This window comes from Mustelus asterias, chromosome 3 (genome assembly GCF_964213995.1).
Source record: "Mustelus asterias chromosome 3, sMusAst1.hap1.1, whole genome shotgun sequence".
Taxonomy (NCBI): domain Eukaryota; kingdom Metazoa; phylum Chordata; class Chondrichthyes; order Carcharhiniformes; family Triakidae; genus Mustelus; species Mustelus asterias.
This window is the reverse complement of record NC_135803.1, coordinates 144,386,908-144,408,329: the sequence shown is the minus strand read 5'-3', so window position 1 is coordinate 144,408,329 and position 21,422 is coordinate 144,386,908. Positions and strand designations below refer to the sequence as shown.

The 21,422-nt window shown below is 43.7% G+C and overlaps 1 protein-coding gene across 1 annotated transcript in view; it reads right to left on the bottom strand.

The window, feature by feature from the left end:
• Positions 1-21,422, bottom strand: part of LOC144491680 (copine-9-like) — a 380,635-nt gene that overhangs the window by 9,651 nt on the left and 349,562 nt on the right. The window contains exons 16-18 of the mRNA XM_078209852.1: positions 17,347-17,474; positions 15,389-15,491; positions 11,554-11,611 (exon numbers count right to left, since the gene is read on the bottom strand). Of these exons, the coding sequence (XP_078065978.1) occupies positions 11,554-11,611; positions 15,389-15,491; positions 17,347-17,474 (289 nt within the window). The remainder of the gene's footprint in view (positions 1-11,553; positions 11,612-15,388; positions 15,492-17,346; positions 17,475-21,422) is intronic.

Below are 21,422 nucleotides of genomic sequence, written 5' to 3'. Positions count from 1 at the left end.
CAGGGACCCAGGTTCAATTCTGGCCTTGGGTCACTGTCTGTGTGGAGTTTGCACGTTCTCCCTGTGTCTGCATGGGTTTCCTCCAGTTGCTCCGGTTTCCTCCCACAGTCCAAAGATGCACAGGTTAGGTAAGGGAGGCCCTGGCTAGACTATTATTCCAGAAACTCAGCTAATGTTCTGGGGACCCGGGTTCGAATCCCGCCACGGCAGATGATGGAATTTGAATTCAGTAAAAAATATCTGGAATGGTCGTGAAAACATTGTCAATTGTAATATCCTTTAGGGAAGGAAATCTGCTGTTCTTACCTGGTCTGCCCTGCATGTGACTCCAGAGCCACAGCAATATGATTGACTCTTAACTGGCCTTGGGTAACTAGGGATGGGCAATAAATGCCAGCGACACCCATGCCCCATGAATGAATAAACAAAAAAAAGATTAGGTTGATTGGTCATGTTGAATTGCCCCTTAGAGTCAAAGAATGTACAGGTTAGGTGGATTGGCCAGGATCAATGCGTTACAGGGTTAGGGCAGGGGAGTGGGCCCAGTTTGACCCTAGTTAGAGTGCTCTTTCGGAGGGTTGGCATGGACTCGATGGGCCAAAAGGTCTCCTTCTGCTCCGCAGGGAGTCTATGGATTCCAAGGAAAAAAATAGCAGTCGAGTATGGAACTTTAAAATTGGAAATTTAAAAAAAATGTGATTGCAATTTAAAAAAATTATTAGTCATTTTGATGTTATTTAAACGTGAATATAAAATAAATACCCACCTGAGCAGAAGGGAATTAAACTCTGATGGCCTCAGGTGTTCCAGTCAGTTGCTGACATTTTTATTTTTACTCTCATAGGTCTTTCATCCTTGAATGACTGAATATTTTAATGAGGTGTACTGCAATGTTACATCAAATGTGAACAATAAGTAATCATTAGTAAAAGGATTTATTTATGGCTATATTTAGAAATCGGTACTGCAGGCCCAATATTCGCATACTTCAATTGGGTTCCATTAAGCCACATAAGCATTATTAAAGGCACACGGGGAAACTTTGATAAACTGCCCGTGGAGAAGGAAAATCCCAGGTTTTTTAGCCAGGGCAGCCATGGGGAATTGTAATTGGATTCAGTATCTCTTAGCCAAGGAATAGGAAAAGTCAATTAGGATTCATTAGTTCTTAGGATGGAAAAACTATTTTATCGTATCAAACAAAATTAAAATCCCTTCAATGTACTGAATGCACTCAATCAACCTTTTTAGGTCATGCACCTGCTTTTAAAATAAACTTAACTGTTGTGGGCCCCTCATGGGGCAGCCTGAACTGTTGGCATTCTTTCGCTTCCGAATTATAATAATTATAATTACCTTGCTTAAGATATAGAGCAAATAGATTATGAGACTGCCCAATCCCCTACCTTATAAAACTCATAAATAATATGAAAATGATTGAAAATTTAATGATCTCAACCTGACAACATGTGCTATGGGCTTTAATTCAAAATGCAGAGTGCATTTTTATTCTGCAAATTAAGGAGACATGCATTTTGCAAAGTTTTGTAATTATTTGTTTCCAAAATGTTCATAGTTGCGCAATCCTATTATTTTAGACTTTATTTTAATGATTGTCTATAACTATTTTAGGAATTATAATGACCCATTTTATTTATATTGCCATCACAATGTAGCATCTGCTGCTGTGATGATTTTTCAATAAACCAAATACCTATCTTTTCTAAGGATATCAGCTGTTTTTCAAAATTCATTTACGGGACATGGACATCACTGGTGTGGGCAGCATTTATTGCTCTAGTTGCTCTACAGAAGGTGCTGGTGAGCTGCCTTCTTGAACTGCTGCAGTCCCCGAGATGTGGGCACATCCATTGTGCTGTTAAAGATTTTCAGAATTTTGACCCAGTGACAGTGAAGGAATGGCGATATATTTCTAAGGAAGGATGGTGAGTGACTTCATCGAATCATAGAATCCCTTCAGTGCAGGAGGCCATTTGGCCTATTGAGTCTGCATCGACAACAATCCCATCCAGGCCCTATCTTCATAACCATGCGTATTTACCCCACTAATCCCCCTGACATTAAGGGGCAATTTAGCATGGCCAATCCACCTAACCTACACATCTTTGGACTGTGGGAGGAACCAGAGCACCTGGAGGAAACCCATGCAGACATGGGGAGAATGTGCAAACTCCACACACACAGTCACCCGAGGCCGGAATTATACCCGGGTCCCTGGCGCTGTGAGGCAGCAACGTGAACCACTGTGCCACCATGCCACTCAACTTGGAGGGGATTCTCCAGATGGAGGTGTTCCCAAGTTACTGCTGTCCTTGTCCTTCTAGATGGTAGTGGTCATGGGTTTGGAAGCGGCTGCCTAAGGAACCTTGGTGAATCTTTGCAGTGCATCTTGTAAATGCTACATACGGCTGCCACCGTGCATCGGCGGTGGAGGGATTGAGTGTTTGTGGAAGGGGTGGCAACCAAGTTGGCTGCTTTGTTCTGGATGGTGTTGAGTTTCTTGAGTGTTGCCAGAGCTGCACTCCAGGAAAGTGGAGAGTATTCGATCACACTCCTGACTTGTTGATCAAGTTCAGGCCAATCCCTGATCATTTCTGCAGCCTATTGGTTGCCCCTGTATAGACTGACAAGTGAGCAAAAAGAGCACATGGTTGAGGTAATGGAGAGGTTCACATTACACAAGGAATTATATCTTACCATGTATAGAATAGATTTATAGAATTGATAGAAAGGGCTATTTGCTTTCTGAAAGAATTATCTATTTAGTTCAATTCCTCAGCCCTGTATTCACATTTAAAAAAAAATTCCATCACTTTCCTTTTGAAAGCTGTAAATTAATTTTACTTCCACCACAGCTTCTATGGACAACATTGTACATCCAGTCAACCCTCTTAATTGAAAGGATCCTCCCAACGTCTTCCTTTATGCTTTTATTGGCGATCTTACATTTATGTTCTCCAGTTACTGATTACCATCCAGTGGAAATATTACCTATTTACCTTAATAAAACCCTTTAGAATCGCCATTTTCAAGTGAAGAAGGCTGAGTCCAATGAAATAAATTGGAGGACTGTGTTTTGCAAGATACACGTCAATTATTATGGCCAAGTAAGAAAGGTCAATTGTCAGTCAAAGATTCTAACTACATTCATGGATACTGTTAGTTGGACAGTAAAACCTTTCTACTTATGGATGATCTGATAATGGAGTTATGTCACTGGATTAGTAATTTGGACGTCTGGACTAATGATCTTGAGTCATGAGTGCAAATCCCACCATTACAGCTGGGGATTTTAAATTCAATTAATTAAATATAAAATTAACATCAGAAATAGTGACCATCATATTACCAGGTAATGACCAAAACTCATCTGGTTCCCTGTTCTTCAGGAAAGGAAATCTGGGACCTGGGTTCGATTCCCTGCTTGGGTCGCTGTCTGTGTGGAGTCTGCACGTTCTCCCCGTGTCTGTGTGGGTTACCTTCGAGTGCTCCGGTTTCCTCCCACAGTCCAAAGATGTGCGGGTTGAGTGAATTGGCCGTGCTAAATTGCCCCTTAGTGTCAGGTCAGGGGGACTGGCTAGAGTAAATGCATGGGGTTATGGGAATAGTGCCTGGGTGGGATTGTGGTCGGTGCAGATTTGATGGGCTGAATGGTCTCCTTCTGCACTGTAGGATTCTATGATTCTATGAAATCTGTCTGGCTTATAAGTGACTGCAGACCCACTGCAATGAGTTGATTCTCGACTCAGCACTGAAATGGGCTAGCCAAGTAACACAGTTATATTCAAGAAGGTGGCTCACTAACACCAAGGCTTTTAGGGATAGGCAATAAATGTTGGCTGTACCAGTGATTTGCATAACTGAATAAATAAACACTTTTTTAACAAGAGTGAAAATGTTGGTGCTGGATTTGCTACATAGATATAAAAAACCAGCATCAAACACAGCCATGCTCACAGAGAATAAATTCCATATAGGCTAAGAGAAACAGACGGCAAAGCAAACCTCATTAGAAGTTACTCAGTGATACCAGGAAGAGAACCTTGGATTGAGGGCCTCTTGAGAGCATGACAAAAACACACAGCTGGTGCAAGTGGAAACTGTCCAGGAAGTTTGCTCTGGGGCATCTACGAGCGAGTCAACTTGGTTCTTTCCTAATCCTTCTGTCACATTATGAAACCTCCTTAGGGCAGCAAGTTTGGATATCCTGCGTGAATGTGTGCACTTACAGTCCAGCGAATCTGTTCATCAGAGATCACCAGCAATGACGCAGCAGGTTACAAGCACAGAGGTGACGAGGGTTGGAGATGTGCTGCAAATAAGAGTCATTCACACTGGGTATTTGTCTCACCGAGGTCTTAGACCCTGTCCTTTTCAGATCCTAATAGAATTTTAGTTCTTGGCAAAGTGAAGATTGTTTGACAATGGAACCTGATGAAGCCAGGTTTAAGAGGTAATTTCCTCCCTTTTAAAAATCAACCAATTGGAAAGGAAAGGACTGTTTTTAATAACTTTATGATTCTTTTCATATTCTTATTTTGTGAACATCCTTTACTCATTCTCCCTTCCTCTTGTGGGGATATGGATCCATTACATTAGGTGCTCTATAATGCTCCATGCAAGTTAACCCACGTCCTGCCGCCCCTGAGAATGGAAATTCTCACCCAAGGTCAATGGACCTTTCAATGCATAAAACCCATCACATTCCTGCATTTCTTCATTCCTGAAGCAGAGTCATACCGACTGGAAACTTTAACTCTTGTTTCTCTACACACAGATGCTGCCAGACCTGCTGGCTGGAATTTTACCACCCAGCCTGCCACGGGAATCGGAGTGGGCGAGTGGTGGACAATGGAAAGGTCCGTTGACCTCGGGCGGGATTTTACGGTTTCGGGACAAGCGAGGCTGTGAAATCCCGCCCACTGTGAGCTTTTCCAGCACCGTCTGCTTTTTAATTGAAAAACAGGAATCTTGTTAAAACGGAAGTACTCAGCTGAGGTTCAGTGGCAGCTCTTCCTCCGGAGGACAGATCAGCAATCTACCTCTTGTCTCATCTCCATTGACACTAGAAATGTCTGGATTTGGTTCAGATTTGAAATTCGAACTGCCCATCTGACCAAACCTAGAGGCTGGGTAAACTAGGGTTCTTTTCTCTGGAACAGCAGAGGCTGAGGGGAGACCTGATAGAAGTCTATAAAATTATGAGAGGCATAGATAGGGTTGACAGTCAGAATCTTTTTCCCAGAGTTGAAATGTCTAATACTAGGGGGCTTCACTTAAGGTAAGAGGAAGACAGTTCAAAGGAGATGTGAGGGGCAAGTTTTTTACACAGAGAGTGGTAGGTGTCTGGAACACTCTGCCAGGGGTGGTGGTGCAGGCAGATATGACGGGCTTTTAGATAAGCACATGAGTATGCAAGGAATAGAGGGATATGGACCAAGGGCAGGCAGAAGGGATTCGTTTAATTTGGTGTCATGTTGGCACAACACCGTGGGCCGAAGAACAGTACAGCACAGGAACAAGCTCTATGTTCTCTTCTGGGGCTTAAATTACCCAATATATGCCCCAGTTACTGGAACTAGCCTGAGGCCCTGTCTGTCCAACCGTGAAATTGCGTCTGGGGTTTGGGCAGGTGGGTTCCTGGGGGGTGGGGAATCCCATTCATTCTATTTTAGCACACCCCCCCACCCCCAACCTCGCCTCAAAACCCACCTTAGGGAGAGTGTAAAATCTGCCCATTGTCTACATCAAAGGGAAAGGTAGCCAGATTCTTTTTAACTTCTTTATAACCTCAAAATGGATGTGTTCCAATTATGAAATCCCTGGCTGGAGTACAAAACAGTACTTTGAACACAGTTGAGTAAGAATAACTAAAGTCTTGACTCAACACACAAACTATTAGAAAGACCCACCCGCAGGTGAAGAGATGCCAGTACAAGAGTAGAAAATTGCCTCTTCAGTGTGTTGCCTGCCTACCTTGCAACAGGCCGATCGCCTCTGACTGTCGTCATTTGGGGAGGGTTTGGGTTAAGGATGGTGAGGAATAGCATGGACAGTTTAGCCACGTCTCCCTGACCAAACTTCAATGTGACTGAGCAGCCCTTAAAGGCAACAGTTGTTTTTTTATTAAGCGAAGGGAGTACAAGTACAGTTTTTTAATTACAGTAGCCTTTTATCCTCTTTATTACCCAAAGGTGATTGGTAATTAAGGGGAAAATCTTTGGGAGAGGTAAGACATGCTAAGGGAGAGGTAAGGCACCCACGATTGAGGTAAGACATCCTATTATAGAGGTAAGACACCCTATTATAGAGGTAACGCACCCTATTATAGAGGTATGGCACCCTATTATAGAGGTATGGCACCCTATTATAGAGATAAGGCACCCTATTATAAAGGCACCCTATTATAGAGATAAGGCACCCTATTATAGAGGTAAGGCACCCTATTATAGAGGTAAGTCAACCTATTATAGAGATAAGGCACCCTATTATAGAGGTATGGCACCCTATTATAGAGATAAGGCACCCTATTATAGAGGTAAGGCACCCTATTATAGAGGTAAGTCAACCTATTATAGAGATAAGGCACCCTATTATAGAGGTAAGGCACCCTATTATAAAGGCACCCTATTATAGAGGTAAGACACCCTTTGGGATTGTTAGAATTAGATATGCTTATGCAATTTTTATGCACAAGCTCATTGGACCAGTCAAGCTGCGTAGGAATATCAAAGCGATCTCAGAAATGACAGGGTATACTAGGCGAATTGACATGGAGGGGTAAGGGCAAAGGGTAAAGGGTGGGGTGTATGGGATTATATAAATTGACATTAAGTCCACCACCACCTCCCCCGCCCAAAAATATGACCCGCGAGTGGCCATTTTTAAAGGTCAGTTTTGCCGAGCTGGGAAATCTGGCTCCACAGATCCTATCTGGGGATGAAATTCTGTAGCAATGAGCGCTTTTATTTTCTGGAACCCATGCTTCTTGGCAATCTATAAGGATCAAAAATTTATTTTGTGCAGAATGCCCCATACACCAGCCCCACCCAGATGTGTACACAGAGGACCGCAGCAGCAGGCTGAGTGGGGACCAGCGACAGGTTATCCTTCCAAGGTTGTAGATTAACTGGAGTCCTGTATCAGTTGTTAATCATACCTGTGAAATGGTAAGAGTCTGGCTCGAAGGCAGTCCAAATTGTCTACTCAAAACCGTCACACAGAATTGATAAGTGAAAAAAAACAGCAGCTTGTTCCTCCATTCTCACCCAACACCTCCGCCAAAGCGGTTCAGCAGCCCCAGGCTGGGAACCCAAGAATTCTAAGTAAACCACCTAAAATGTATTGTTATTTGAGGGGGAACTTCCAACTGGTTATACCTGCTACTTGGAAAGAGGAGAGAAACATTGTGCTTCCAGGTTTGCTTCCAGACTCTCAGTAAACTGCACAGACAGGCTGCTTTCTCTCATTGACTTGAAGCGATACTCAACAGGGCTGGCATTTGTCCCCAGTTCCAAGGTTTAGTGAGAAGTTACATAGGAAATAATGCCAAAGGAGTTGGGAAATTTGCATAGAATGGTGGAAACAAGGCAAATCAATGGAGAAACAGAAGGCGCGAATGGGCAGGGAAGAGAGAGTTTTAGAAGGAACACCGCAAAATCAAAATCCCATCCATTGACTCCGTCTACACTTCCCACTGCCTCGGAAAATCAGCCAGCATAATCAAGGAACCCACGCACCCCGGACACACACTCTTCCACCTTCTTCCATCGGGAAAAAGATATAAGTCACGTACCAACCGACTCAAGGACAGCTTCTTCCCTGCTGCTGTCAGACGTTTGAATGGACCTACCTTATATTAAGTTGATCTTGCTCTACACCCTATCTGTGACTGTAACACTACATTCTGCACCCTCTCCTTTCCTACTCCCATATGTCCTCTATGAAAGGTATGCTTTGTCTGTATAGCGTGCAAGAAACAACACTTTTCACTGTGTACCAATACATATGACAATAATAAATCAAATCGAATCAAAAAATCGAATTAAGAGGGAGATTAAGGGGCTGATGAGACAAAGCATAGTGCAGCATTAGCTTCAGAGTGAGAAGAGCAGCAGGGAGCAAATGATAGTAACAAACTGGTGCAGTGTGTTAAAGAAACAAAGAAACAGATTTGAAAACCAGAGTTGCGAAGGTGGAAGCAACAGATGAAGAAGAAAGGAACCCTAATGTTGTGGCTGTGCTAGGGACAACTAGAACATAGAACATAGAACATAGAACATTACAGCGCAGAACAGGCCCTTCGGCCCACGATGTTGCACCGACCAGTTAAGAAAAAAAACTGTGACCCTCCAACCTAAACCAATTTCTTTTCGTCCATGAACCTATCTACGGATCTCTTAAACGCCCCCAAACTAGGCGCATTTACTACTGATGCTGGCAGGGCATTCCAATCCCTCACCACCCTCTGGGTAAAGAACCTACCCCTGACATCGGTTCTATAACTACCCCCCCTCAATTTAAAGCCATGCCCCCTCGTGCTGGATTTCTCCATCAGAGGAAAAAGGCTATCACTATCCACCCTATCTAAACCTCTAATCATCTTATATGTTTCAATAAGATCCCCTCTTAGCCGCCGCCTTTCCAGCGAAAACAATCCCAAATCCCTCAGCCTCTCCTCATAGGATCTCCCCTCCATACCAGGCAACATCCTGGTAAACCTCCTCTGCACCCTCTCCAAAGCCTCCACATCCTTCCTGTAATGTGGGGACCAGAACTGCACACAGTACTCCAAGTGCGGCCGCACCAGAGTTGTGTACAGTTGCAACATAATGCTACGACTCCTAAATTCAATCCCCCTACCAATAAACGCCAAGACACCATATGCCTTCTTAACAACCTTATCTACTTGATTCCCAACTTTCAGGGATCTATGCACACATACACCTAGATCCCTCTGCTCCTCCACACTATTCAAAGTCCTCCCGTTAGCCCTATACTCAACACATCTGTTATTCCTACCAAAGTGAATTACCTCACACTTCTCCGCATTAAACTCCATCCGCCACCTCTCGGCCCAACTTTGCAACCTGTCTAAGTCTTCCTGCAAACTACGACACCCTTCCTCACTGTCTACCACACCACCGACTTTGGTGTCATCAGCAAATTTGCTAATCCACCCAACTATACCCTCATCCAGATCATTAATAAATATTACAAACAGCAGTGGCCCCAAAACAGATCCCTGAGGTACACCACTTGTAACCGCACTCCATGATGAATATTTACTATCAACCACCACCCTCTGTTTCCTATCCGCTAGCCAATTCCTGATCCAATTTCCTAGATCACCCCCAATCCCATACATCTGCATTTTCTGCAGAAGCCTACCATGGTGAACCTTATCAAACGCCTTACTAAAATCCATATATACCACGTCCACTGCCTTGCCCCCATCCACCTCCTTGGTCACTTTCTCAAAAAACTCAATAAGGTTAGTAAGGCACGACCTACCTGCCACAAAACCATGCTGACTATCACCTATCAATTCATTACTCTCCAAATAACTATAAATCCTATCCCTTATAATTTTTTCCAACATCTTGCCGACAACAGAAGTGAGACTCACCGGTCTATAATTCCCGGGGAAGTCTCTGTTCCCCTTCTTAAACAATGGGACAACATTCGCTAACCTCCAATCTTCTGGTACTATACCAGAGGCCAACGACGACCTGAAGATCAGAGCCAGAGGCTCTGCAATCACTTCTCTTGCCTCCCAGAGAATCCTTGGATAAATCCCATCCGGACCAGGGGATTTATCTATTTTCAGACCCTCCAGAATATCCTGCACATCCTCCTTATCAACTGTAATACTGTCTATTCTACTCCCCTGCAACCCAGTGTCCTCCTCAGCTATATTCATGTCCCCTTGCGTGAACACCGAAGAGAAATATTGGTTCAATGCTTCACCAATCTCCTCCGGTTCCACACATAACTTCCCTCTGCCATCTATAACTGGCCCTAAACTTGCCCTAACCAACCTTCTGTTCTTGACATACCTATAGAACGCCTTAGGATTCTCTTTAACCCTATCCGCCAAAGTCTTCTCATGTCCCCTTTTAGCCCTTCTAAGCTCGCTCTTCAACTCCCTCTTAGCCAATCTAAAGCTTTCTAGTGCACTACCCGAGTGCTCACGTCTCATCCGAACATAAGCCTCCTTTTTCTTTTTAACCAACAAAGAAACTTTTTTGGTGCACCACGGTTCCCTAGCCCTACCAATTCCTCCTTGCCTGACTGAAAGTGATAAGCAAAGATGTCAGCAAACTTATTTGAAAATCTGAAAAGCAACAGAAAATAACCATTACAAAGAACAGATCAATGATTTCCAACTGGAGCTGAAAGCCTAAATTTTCAACTTCTGGCTCGGTTTCGAGCTGAATGGCCCCAGGTGGCTTTTAGGAAAATTTAAATGGAGGTGTTGTGTTTGTGCTGGAGTTTAAGAAGACACAAAATGGTTAAGGAAAATTAATGCCTGGTATGAATCTGTCAGCAAATGATGGAAAGGCCTTGCATCCAACCACCTGTTGAGTGTCTGCTAAAATGGATGGGATTGCAAGGACAGTGATGTTCTGTGAAACTTCACAGCACCATTTCCATGGGTCAATATTGCAGCAACAGAGTTTGAGCTAAGTTTCAAGCCACAGCTGACTGTCACTGTGCGTGCCAACATGATGTTGCAAAGTAGTTTTGGGCGTCCTTGCAGCAGACAGATGGCCAAGACTATGACAGGACAATTCCTCACAGTTTCTTCCCAGGTTGATGTTCCAAATTCTACATCAGGCGACAATGGCTGCTGGTAGCTTCTTTCACTGAAAGCATGAGGTACTCTGAATGGGGACCTCCAATCCAAAATTGCATCCGGCATTCATACACACTACTGTGGCACAGCGGCACAGTGACACAGTGGTCAGCACTGCTGCCTCACAGCGCCAGGAACCCAGGTTCAATTCTAGCCTTGGGTGACTGTGTGAAGTTTGCACTTTCTCCCCGTGTTTGCATGGGTTTCCGCCGGATGCTCCGGTTTCTTCCCACAGTCCAAAAGGTGTGTGGATTAGGTGGATTTGCCATGCTAAATTAGTCTTTCTGGAACCTCATCTGGAGTACTGTTTATAGTTTTGTCTCCTTATCTCAGGGAGGATATATTTGCCTTTGGGGGAGCGCAATGGGAAGGTTCACTAGACTGATTCCAAATAAATTGTCCTATGAGGAGAAATCAAAAGTTTCAAATACCCTCTATAAAAACAACTTCTTTCAGATGGATGACTCCCACCTTCTTAAAAATTACCCTGAGGGAATATTTCAGTATGGTGATATGTTACAATATACCATGATGGCTCTTCCGAAACTTCTGCCCTGCACAATAGTCAAGTATTCAGTCTTGTACACAGATATGAATCTATCCATAACAACAAGTGAGGCCGGGACATGTTTAGTAGCGATCCACAACTCCATCAACATTGAAGGAATACCCACCATCAAACTCCGCAGGTCCCACTCCAACGATAATTATTGACATGGGAAGGACTGAGGCCTGTTTGAAAAGAACAGAACATGAAGCAGTGATTCAGTCTCATACAGATTTCTCGTATAAAGCTACTGCTCAGCTGGGAAGTCAATCAATCTCTTAAACCTGACTTTTATTTATCTTAATGTTTGGGCTAGAAGAATTCTATACTATGGGTGAGATGCCATTGTGGTTATGTTATGGATTAGAATCCGGAGAATACCAATTCAAAATCCACAATGGCAGTTTGAGAATTTGAATCAGTTTAAAAAACAGGAAATAGAAATGCTGATACCAGTGAAAGTGACCATGTTACTGTCGGATTGCCAGTTAAGATAAAGCATAAGAACTTAAGAGCATAAGAACTAGGAGCAGGAGTAGGTCACCTGGCCCTTTGAGCCTGCTCCACCATTCAATAAGATCATGGCTGATCTTTTCGTGGTCTCAGCTCCACTTGCCCGCCCGCTCATCATAACCGTTAATTCCTTCACTGTTCAAAAATCTATCTATCTTTGTCTTTAAAACATTCAACGACGTAGCCTCAACTGCTTCACTGGGCAAGGAATTCCACAGATTCCATGAAGTTTCACAAAAGCAACTGGTCCTTTCAGGACGAAATCTGCTTGCCTTAACCACTGAGACTCCAGTTCCATACTGTAACGATTTTAATCAGGCAATTGAGGTTGGCCTGCTTGAATATGAACTCCCTGATTAAGGGCCAAGTTGATGGTCCAATCAGGAAGCCCCATGCTCTGCACTTAAACAGCAGTGTCAGTTCCTCTGGCACTCCGGATGCAGACTGAGAGCACTCTATATAATGTTGTTGGATCTTATAAATAAAGGAATTCTGGTGAAGGTACTTCCGCCTCCGAGGATTTATTACACACACAAACATGGATGACTCAATTATATTAAACCACTGTAGCGCTTCAAGAAGAAGGTCCACTACCCTCAAAACTAGGGATAGGCAATAAATGTCAACCCTGCCAGCAATACCTGCATCCCAGGAATGAAGTAAATAGTTTGTTGTTGGCTTGGTGTCCCTCAGTGGCTTATTTTGCATTAATCAGCAGTTTGTGACACTTCCATGACTCTTTCTATCAAATATATTGAATTTTCCTATTTCCCAATTATCACTCAATAAACACCATCACCTCTTCTTAAGGTAGGCATCACCCTGGGTCAAACATTGTTGCGATACAGCACAATGGTGAACTGCATCAGCATGACAGCCAATGGTGGCAAACAATAGACACAACATAAATCACTGCCAGCCACGACTTCCACATTCTAACACCACAGACACATTTCCATAATCATAGTGTAGGATTCCAACCTATAACTCACTCTCAGGTACAGTACATTATTACTCTATATTTAAACCATCAAAATCCTTCAAATTTAGCCCAAGCAGCAACTTACTCTCAAGTTATCTCTTAATCTACATATAAATCTTCTGCATTGGTCAAATAGATTTACGCTTGTGCAATTTATTATTTAAGTTGCCTGCTACGAGAGGACACAGGTTTAAGGTGCTGGGCGGTAGGTACAGAGGAGATGTCAGGGGTAAGTTTTTCACTCAGAGGGTGGTGGGTGAGTGGAATCGGCTGACGTCGGTGGTGGTGGAGGCAAACTCGTTGGGGTCTTTTAAGAGACTTCTGGATGAGTACATGGGATTTAATGGGATTGAGGGCTATAGATAGGCCTAGAGGTGGGAATGTGATCGGCGCAACTTGTGGGCCGAAGGGCCTGTTTGTGCTGTGGCTTTCTATGTTCTATGTTCATAAGACCATAAGACATAAGAGAAGAATTAGGCCACTCGGCCCATCGAGTCTGCTCTGCCATTCAATCATGGCTGATATTTTTTTCATCCCCATTCTCCTGCCTTTTCCCCGATTCCCTTATTAATCAAGAACCTATCTATCTCTGTCTTAAACTACACTCAAGGACCTGGCCTCCACAGCCTTCTGCGGCAAAGACTTTCACAGATTCACCACTCTCTGGGCTGAAGAAATTCCTCTCATCTCTGTTTTAAAGGATTGTCCCTTCAGCCTGAAGGGATACACCTTGCCCCAGGTCTGAAAGTATTTGGCGATGGCACATGCCACTGCTTCCCATTCATCAGGGTTAAACCAATGTGGGGCTGGATCAAGAGACACTGGGGTGCTGATGCAAAAATGAAACCGGCTAAATGGATTAAAATCTGGGGTGGATTCTCCGGCCGGAAGGCAGGAAATTCCCAACCGAACTCAAAGGACCTTTAAATGGTCTGCCGAATTTTCTGCCTTGCCCGCTACGATTCCCGTGGTGGGCGAGACAGGGGAATTTCAACCCTGATTTTCATAGATATTTAAATAAGAAAGGTGTGAACAATGTGAGTGTTGGTCCAATAGAATGTGTGTCTAGGGACTGATAATGGAAACAGAACCAGAAAATGCCTGGAACATTCAGAAATGGGCAAGAAGCAGATGGTCCTAAAACACTTTAAAGTCAATGCATTATTTTTGAACTGATTTGTAATTAGTCCAGTTATGTAGGCAAACGTGTCAACCAATCTGTACACAGTAACAAACAGCAATGAGAACAGTAACCTGCTAAAATGTTTAGGTGATGCTAATTGAGTGTTTAAGTTTAAGTTCATTTATTAATGTCGCCTGTACAAGAACACTGAAATGAAGTTACTGTGAAAATCCCTTAGTTGCCACACTCCAGCACCTGTTTGAGTGCAAAGAACAAAAGAACAATACAACAATACAGCCCACCAAGTCTGTGCCAACAGAGAAACCTCTCTAATCTAATATTTTCTTGCCTTTATGTGGACCATATCCCTCTATTCCCTGTCTATTCATGTATCTATCCATATGGCTCTTGAACGTTGTTACAGAATCTGCTTCCACCACCTCCTCTGGCAGCGCGTACCAGGCATTCACCATCCTCTGTGTGAAAACCTTGCCCCTTACATCTCTTTTAAACTTTTCCCCTCCCACTTTCAACCTATGCCCCCTTCATGTAATCCAAGCTTTAAGTTCATCTGCCTTACCTGTCACACTCTTTGCAATAAAGCAAATACACCTCAGACCATCTGTCCTGTCATGTTTTGTACACTCTCCCTCTGTTTATTTATCTCAGCCTTACTGGACCCATTCACTGAGTTCTCCACATTCTCTGCGCTCCCTGACCTACTGCTGTGGATCCCACCCCCTCCCTTATTAATCTAAATCCACCCGAACTGCACGATCAAATCACCCCGCTAGGATGTTAATGCCGTTCCAATTAAAATGCAACCCAACTTTTTGTACAGGTCCCATCTGCCGTGGAAGAGGTCCCAGTGGTCAAAAGATCTGAAGCCCTCCCACTGCACCAACTCTCAAGCCACTTATTAAGCTGCACTGAGGAAGAATTTAGCATGGCCAATCCACCTAACCAGCATGTCTTTCGGATTGTGGGAGGAAACCGGAGCAAACCCACACAGACATGGGGAGAATGTGCAGACTTTGCATAGACAGTGACCCCAGTCGGGAATTGAACCTGGGTCCCTAGCACTGAGGCAGCAGTGCTAACCACTGTGCTGCCCACAAGCCCGGGAGAACGTCTTGCTTTTCTTTGAATATCCCCATGTGCTTTTATATTCACCTGACCAGGTAGATGGGGCCTCCATCCTGACAACTTCTCCAACCATGCAGCTGCTGCCTTGCATGTGAGACAATGAATGACTGCTGATTACATTTCCATTCAAAGGTTTTACATACTCCAGCCACTATTCTAATGACATTTATATTTATTTTCATCGTAGATATTACTCACATTAACAATGGCTTCTTTAGTCTGTACCATGTCTGAGATCACACCATCTGTGATAATCAATAGCACAAAATACTGAGAGCCATCAGTCACCAGTGCTGCACACCTACAATGTAAATACAAGCGGGTTAGAGCAGGTTTACTTAGAGTCATAGAGGCATACAGTGCAGAAAAAGGCCCTTAAGCCCATCGTGTCTCCGCCAGTCAAAGACAAACTACCCAACTATTCTAATCCCATTTTCCAGACTTGGCCCATAGCCTTGTATGCCTTGGCATCACAAGTGTACATTTAAATACATCTTAAATATTATGAGGGTCTCTGCCTCCACCACCCTTTCAGCCAGTGAGTTCCAGACTCCCACTACCCTTCGGGTGAAAAAAAGTTTTTCCTCCCATCTCCTCTAAACTTAATACGATTTTGCCAATAGTCACTATCGGAACACTTATGTCTATTGGCTTACTGTGTATTCTGGCTCCAGAAACATCGTTGAGCTGACAGATAGTGGGTAGAATCTTGCAAGCAATGTGGCAATAACGGTAAGGAACAGGTGGCTCACAAGTACCTATTGGGTTCTGTTATGAATAACATTAGGTTAGAGGATGGATCACCATTCACCAAAGCGTGGATTATTTAGTCAGATGTGGTGATTGAATCATGTAATATACATGCCTGACCATCCAGAGAAAAGGAGCAGAGTGGAACTGGCGGTGAGTGGGTTATCTACAGATTACAGGTATGATTGGATGGACTGTTCTGGTCGAGGTTGGAAGGCTGCTGCCACCTACAATGACCTAGAATGATCAGGAAGCAGATGAGCAACATTCTAACAGATGTTCAGGACAAAACCCAGCACACAGTAATTGTGGACATGACTCGTGCCAAAGACTTGAAGTTGTTACATAACCTCCTATCGGCAATTGTTCGAGACTTCACTGTTACGTTCCTAAAATCGAACTTGTCAATGTTAGACTTTAGAAACATAGAAAATAGAAAACAGAAGCAGGACTAGGCTATTCAGTCCTTGGAGCCTGGACCATTAGAAGTGGAGGTGGATAAATATTTGATAGATCAAGGAATAGGGGCCTATGGAGAAATGGCACGGAAAAGGAGTTGAGGCTGGCAGAGGTCAGCCATGGTCATACTGAATGGCGGGGCAGGCTTGCAGGGCCTGGTGGCCGACTCCTGATTTTATTTCTTGTATTCTTGTGTTGTTATGCGTGAATTCTGACATCATTATTTACAAATATGCTTTTCATTTTGTGCATTTGTAAAATGGACATTCTTTCTAGCTCTGCTCTGGTGATGTGTCCAGCAATTCTTTGAGTGTGATAAAGTCGGAGTCAAAGAAGGCACAGCATCAGTACTTTCTCCCAGTTATACAACAAAATTCTTGCGAAATTCATAGATGATGCACCAAGAGAACCTGTCGGCTTTTCAGCTCAATTTTCATTCATTTAGGCTTTCTAACTAAATGAAAATATACTGATAATAAAGAGCTGGAATTTACTTTCATACAATCCTTTTTCATACAATCCCTACTGTGCAGAAGGAGGCCATTCAGCCCATTGAGTCTGCAAACAATAATCCCACTCAGGCCCTATCCCTGTAACCCCCCATATTTACCCTGCTAATCCCCCCTGACACTAAGGGTCAATTTAGCATGGCCAATCTACCTAACCCGCACATCTTTGGATTGTGGGAGGAAACCGGAGCACCCAGAGGAAACCCACGCAGACACGGGGAGAATGTGCAAACTCCACACAAGACAATGACCCGAGGCTGGAATTGAACCCGGGTCCCTGGTGCTGTGAGGCAGCAGTGCTAACCGGGCCGCCCGTTTGGTGTTTGGATTGTCCCTGTTTTCTTATGCCAGAGGTTTGGGGGGGGGGGTTAAAAAAACTTGATTTCAGTAATGTACTTGGAGTATATTATCATCATGGTGCTGCGTTTCCATTCCTACCTGGCAACCTGATTGATGACTGGTGCAAAGTTGGTTGGTCCGTAAAGTTGTACTCTACGCAGGCTCTGGTAATATCCCTCCAATACCCCATCAATCCCATTGCAGTTTGGGTTCTCCGGATCTGCATTCTGAAGGATGTAAACAATAAGAAAATTTAAGAATCTTACTAGGGAATGCCAAAACACTGAACTTGTCTATAATGCCGTATGTTGGATTCTCGAATATTGTGGGTGATATATATGCTTAGTTGTGGGGGAAACATTTTCTGGAACAATGACTTGGCATCATGGAGTGACCAGGTACGATGGAGGTGAATGATAAAAAATCAGATTAGTCTTAAACGTGTGGATGATAGTTGGAAGGTTTCCTTTACAGGCATGCATTCAGGCATAGCTCATTTTCCAATTTTCATTGCGTAGTGCTGAAAAAAGAGACATGATGTCGAAGCTTTTCATCTTGCACGCAACCACAATCTGTAAACTCATGGCCCAGCATATCCCCTACTCTACCATTACCACCAAGCCAGAGAATGAACCCTGGTTTAATGAAGAGAGCAGGGGGGCAACACCAGACATATCTAAAAATGAGGTGTCAATCTGGTGAAGTTATAACACAGGACTACTTGCATGCCAAACAGTGTAAGCAGCAAGTAATAGACAGAGCCAAGCGACTCCACAACCAACGGATCAAATCTAAGTTCTGCAGTCCTGCCACATGCAGCCGTGGATGGTGGTGGACAATTAAACAACTCACTGGAGGAGGAGGCTCCATAAATATCCCCATCCTCAATGATGGAGGAGCCCAGCACATCTGTGCAAAAGATAAGGCTGGAGCTTTCGCAACAATCTTTAGCCAGAAATGCTGAGTGGATGATCCATCTTGGCCTCCTCTGGAGGTCCCCAGCATCACAGATACCAGCCTTCAGCTAATTTGATTCACTCCATGTGATATCAAGAAACAGCTGAAGGTACTGGATACGCCAAACGCTATGGACCCTGAAAATATTCCTGGAATAGTCCTGAAGACTTGTGCTCTATAACTTGCCGCTCCCCTTGCCAAACTGTTCCACTACACCTACAAAACTGGCATTTATCCGGCAATGTGGAAAATTGCCCAGCTATGTCCTGTACACAAGAAACAGGACAAATCCAACCTGGCCAATTATCACCCCATCAGTCTACTCTCGATCATCTCGATCATTAACAAAGTGATGGAAGAGGTCATCAACAGCGCTATCAAGTGGCACTTACCCAGGAGTAACCTGCTCATGCATGCTCAAAAGTGCAAGAATCTTGGTTGAGGGTCGATATTTTGCAGATTCTGGTGACTCAATACTTTTAAGCACATTCTCTGTGATATAATATTCAGGTCATCAGTGTGATGCTAGTACACTCAGTGGAAGATTGGCTTGATTGAGGTGCATGGCCTTTGTCAACATATGCCTGTACCCTATCCCTCATCAAGCTTTGTTCACCCATCACTACTGTTCTTGCTCCATGTTCTACACCTTACATCAAATATCTCCACCTGGTGTTTAACGACGACTCCTCTCTACCCCTATAATCTCTTACAACCCTATAATCCCTATATAATGACTAGTGGAGGAAATGGAACTGAGTGTCCAGTGCTGTGTATAATGGGGGAGTGGGGAGGGGAGCAATTTAATATTGCGTGTATTTTGCTCCATTGCCCAAGGTAAATTTCTATTATCTCCAGGGGAGGATGTCCCATAACAATTTCAATAAAGACTGTCCATTTTCCTATACTCAACATTTGACAACTGTACAATGTTCTGGATGAATTATAATTCAAGCAGACACTACAGCACTTGTAGAATACAAATGGCACCAATTTCTCAAGGAATGCCTTTTACCTCTGAGCAGTCAAGTGGCCCTCTGATTTACAATGCCTTTTTATTTCAGAAATATGGCATTACTCTAGCCCAGGGAAACCATTCTGCTTTTTTTTAAAAAACAGAAAACAGTATGGTGCAGTGGTTTATTATAATAGTTTAGGAAGTAGGTAAGTGCTATGATTGTGAGAAACAGAGTATTTCAAAGATAGAGAAGTATTGGAATTATTCTTTGAAGAAAGGCAACAGATGGATTCCCCGCAGGGGCCATTAATTACTCAAGTGACTACTTGGAGACAAGAAAAGAGCACACAAGGAGGTGTCAGATGCTGTACCTATCTAATCTGTCATGGCACGTTAATTTGGAGGCAACAGAAATTTAATGATGTCACTGAGAGGTCTAATGGCTACAGAAGATTTCAAGATGGTTACTGTAACTCTTGAGCAGCAAAATGTGCTCTTTTGAGACAGAGGATTAAGTATGATGTGGAAGAATTCCAAATAAAACATTATCCCAAATCTCGCTGTCTTTTGGTTAACTGTGATTACTTCACAATGACACTGTGTGCTGAGAGGCAGATTATTCCTTTATGTTATCCCTTGCCTTGTTACATAAAATTCAAAAATGCAATGATCAAAAGGGATCTGCCCGAAGTCAGAGTATAGTCAGAATGTTGGCATGGAATGGAAAAATAGGCAGTGAGCTAATGAAGGAGATACCAGAGGAAAGAGCAAGAACAAAGAGGTGAAAAAACTAAATAGTTAAGGAAGTTAGGGAAGGAAATCCTGACCATTGCGTCATTGTGGCTGAGGGCATGGTGACCATCAGTTGGGCAAAGGGGGTGGTGGGGGTGGGGGTGGAATATACTAGAGGAATGGTGTTTTTGGGAGATTAGAGGAAGGAGTTTCAGGATTTTGATCCAATCACAGTGAAGGAACAACGATATAATTTCCAAGTCAGGATGGTATGCGGCTTGGGGTGGAACTTCCTGGTTGTGGTGATCCCATGCATTGGCTGCCCTCCTCCTTCCAGGTGGTAGAGGTCGCAGGGTTTCGGAAGATGCTGATGAAGGAATTTTGAGGTGAGTTCCGATAGTGCACCTTGCAGATGGTATACATTGCTGCCACTGTGCGTTGGTGATGGAGAGAGTGAATGTTGAAGGGGGTGGATAGGGTGCCAATTAAGTGGGCTGCTTTGTCCTAGATGGTGTTGAACCTCTTGAGTGTTGTTGGAGTTTCACTCATCCAGGTAAGTGGAGAATATTCCATTCCATTCCTGACTTATGCCTTGCAGATGATGGACAGTTTTTGAGGAGTCAGCAGGTGAGGCAGGCATCACAGAATTCCCATACCTCTGACCTGCTCTTGTAGCCAAAGTATTTATATGGCTAGTCCAGTTCAGTTTCTGGTCAATGATAACCCCAAGATGTTGATAGTTGGGGATTCAGTGATGGTTATGGCATTGAATGTCAAAGGGAGGTGGTTAGATTCTTTGTGTTGGAGATGGTCATTGCCTGGCACTTGTGTGGCAGAAATGTTACTTGCCACTTATCAGCCCAAACCTGAATGTTGTTCAGGTCTTGCTGCATATGGATACAGATTACTATATTATCTGAGCAATCATAAATGCTATTGATCATTAAATCCTCTGAAATTGTTATATGTTTGGGATCTGAACATCCTCCTGCCCCCTACAGGGTTTCTGTGCGACAAAACTGAAGATGAGTGGCTAACCTCCTTAGATTTGTTGTCAAAGTAATTTAGGTACTTAAGCCAGTTAAGACCAGTTTGAACCCTCAGTTGGGCCATGGCCAGGTGAGAGGTTGCTGCTCAATGCACTTCTCGCAGAGAGTGTTTTAACTGCTTGATGGATGTTTGCCAACTTCTTGGAAGGCACTTCACCTGTCTTGAACTTCACTCATCTCCAGGTGAACCTCCCTGCCGCCAGCCTTCATTCCTGGCGGCAGGAATTCTCTTGGTGCTCTGTCTCCAGGTTGGAGGGAACAGAATTCTACTCCTGACTTCCTTAGCTAATCCCCTCCAAGTCACTTTGATTGGTGAGGTTGCCCTTTTGTCCCCATCCTTGGGAACAAACACCTCATTACAGCCCAGATAAGAATGAGAGGTCTGGGGAGCAGTCTTTTCAGGCCTTCTGTCCACTCCTGTGATTGCTGCAGCCACAAAGATCCAAGTGCTAATGAGTCCTTGTAACCCACATCAGGCT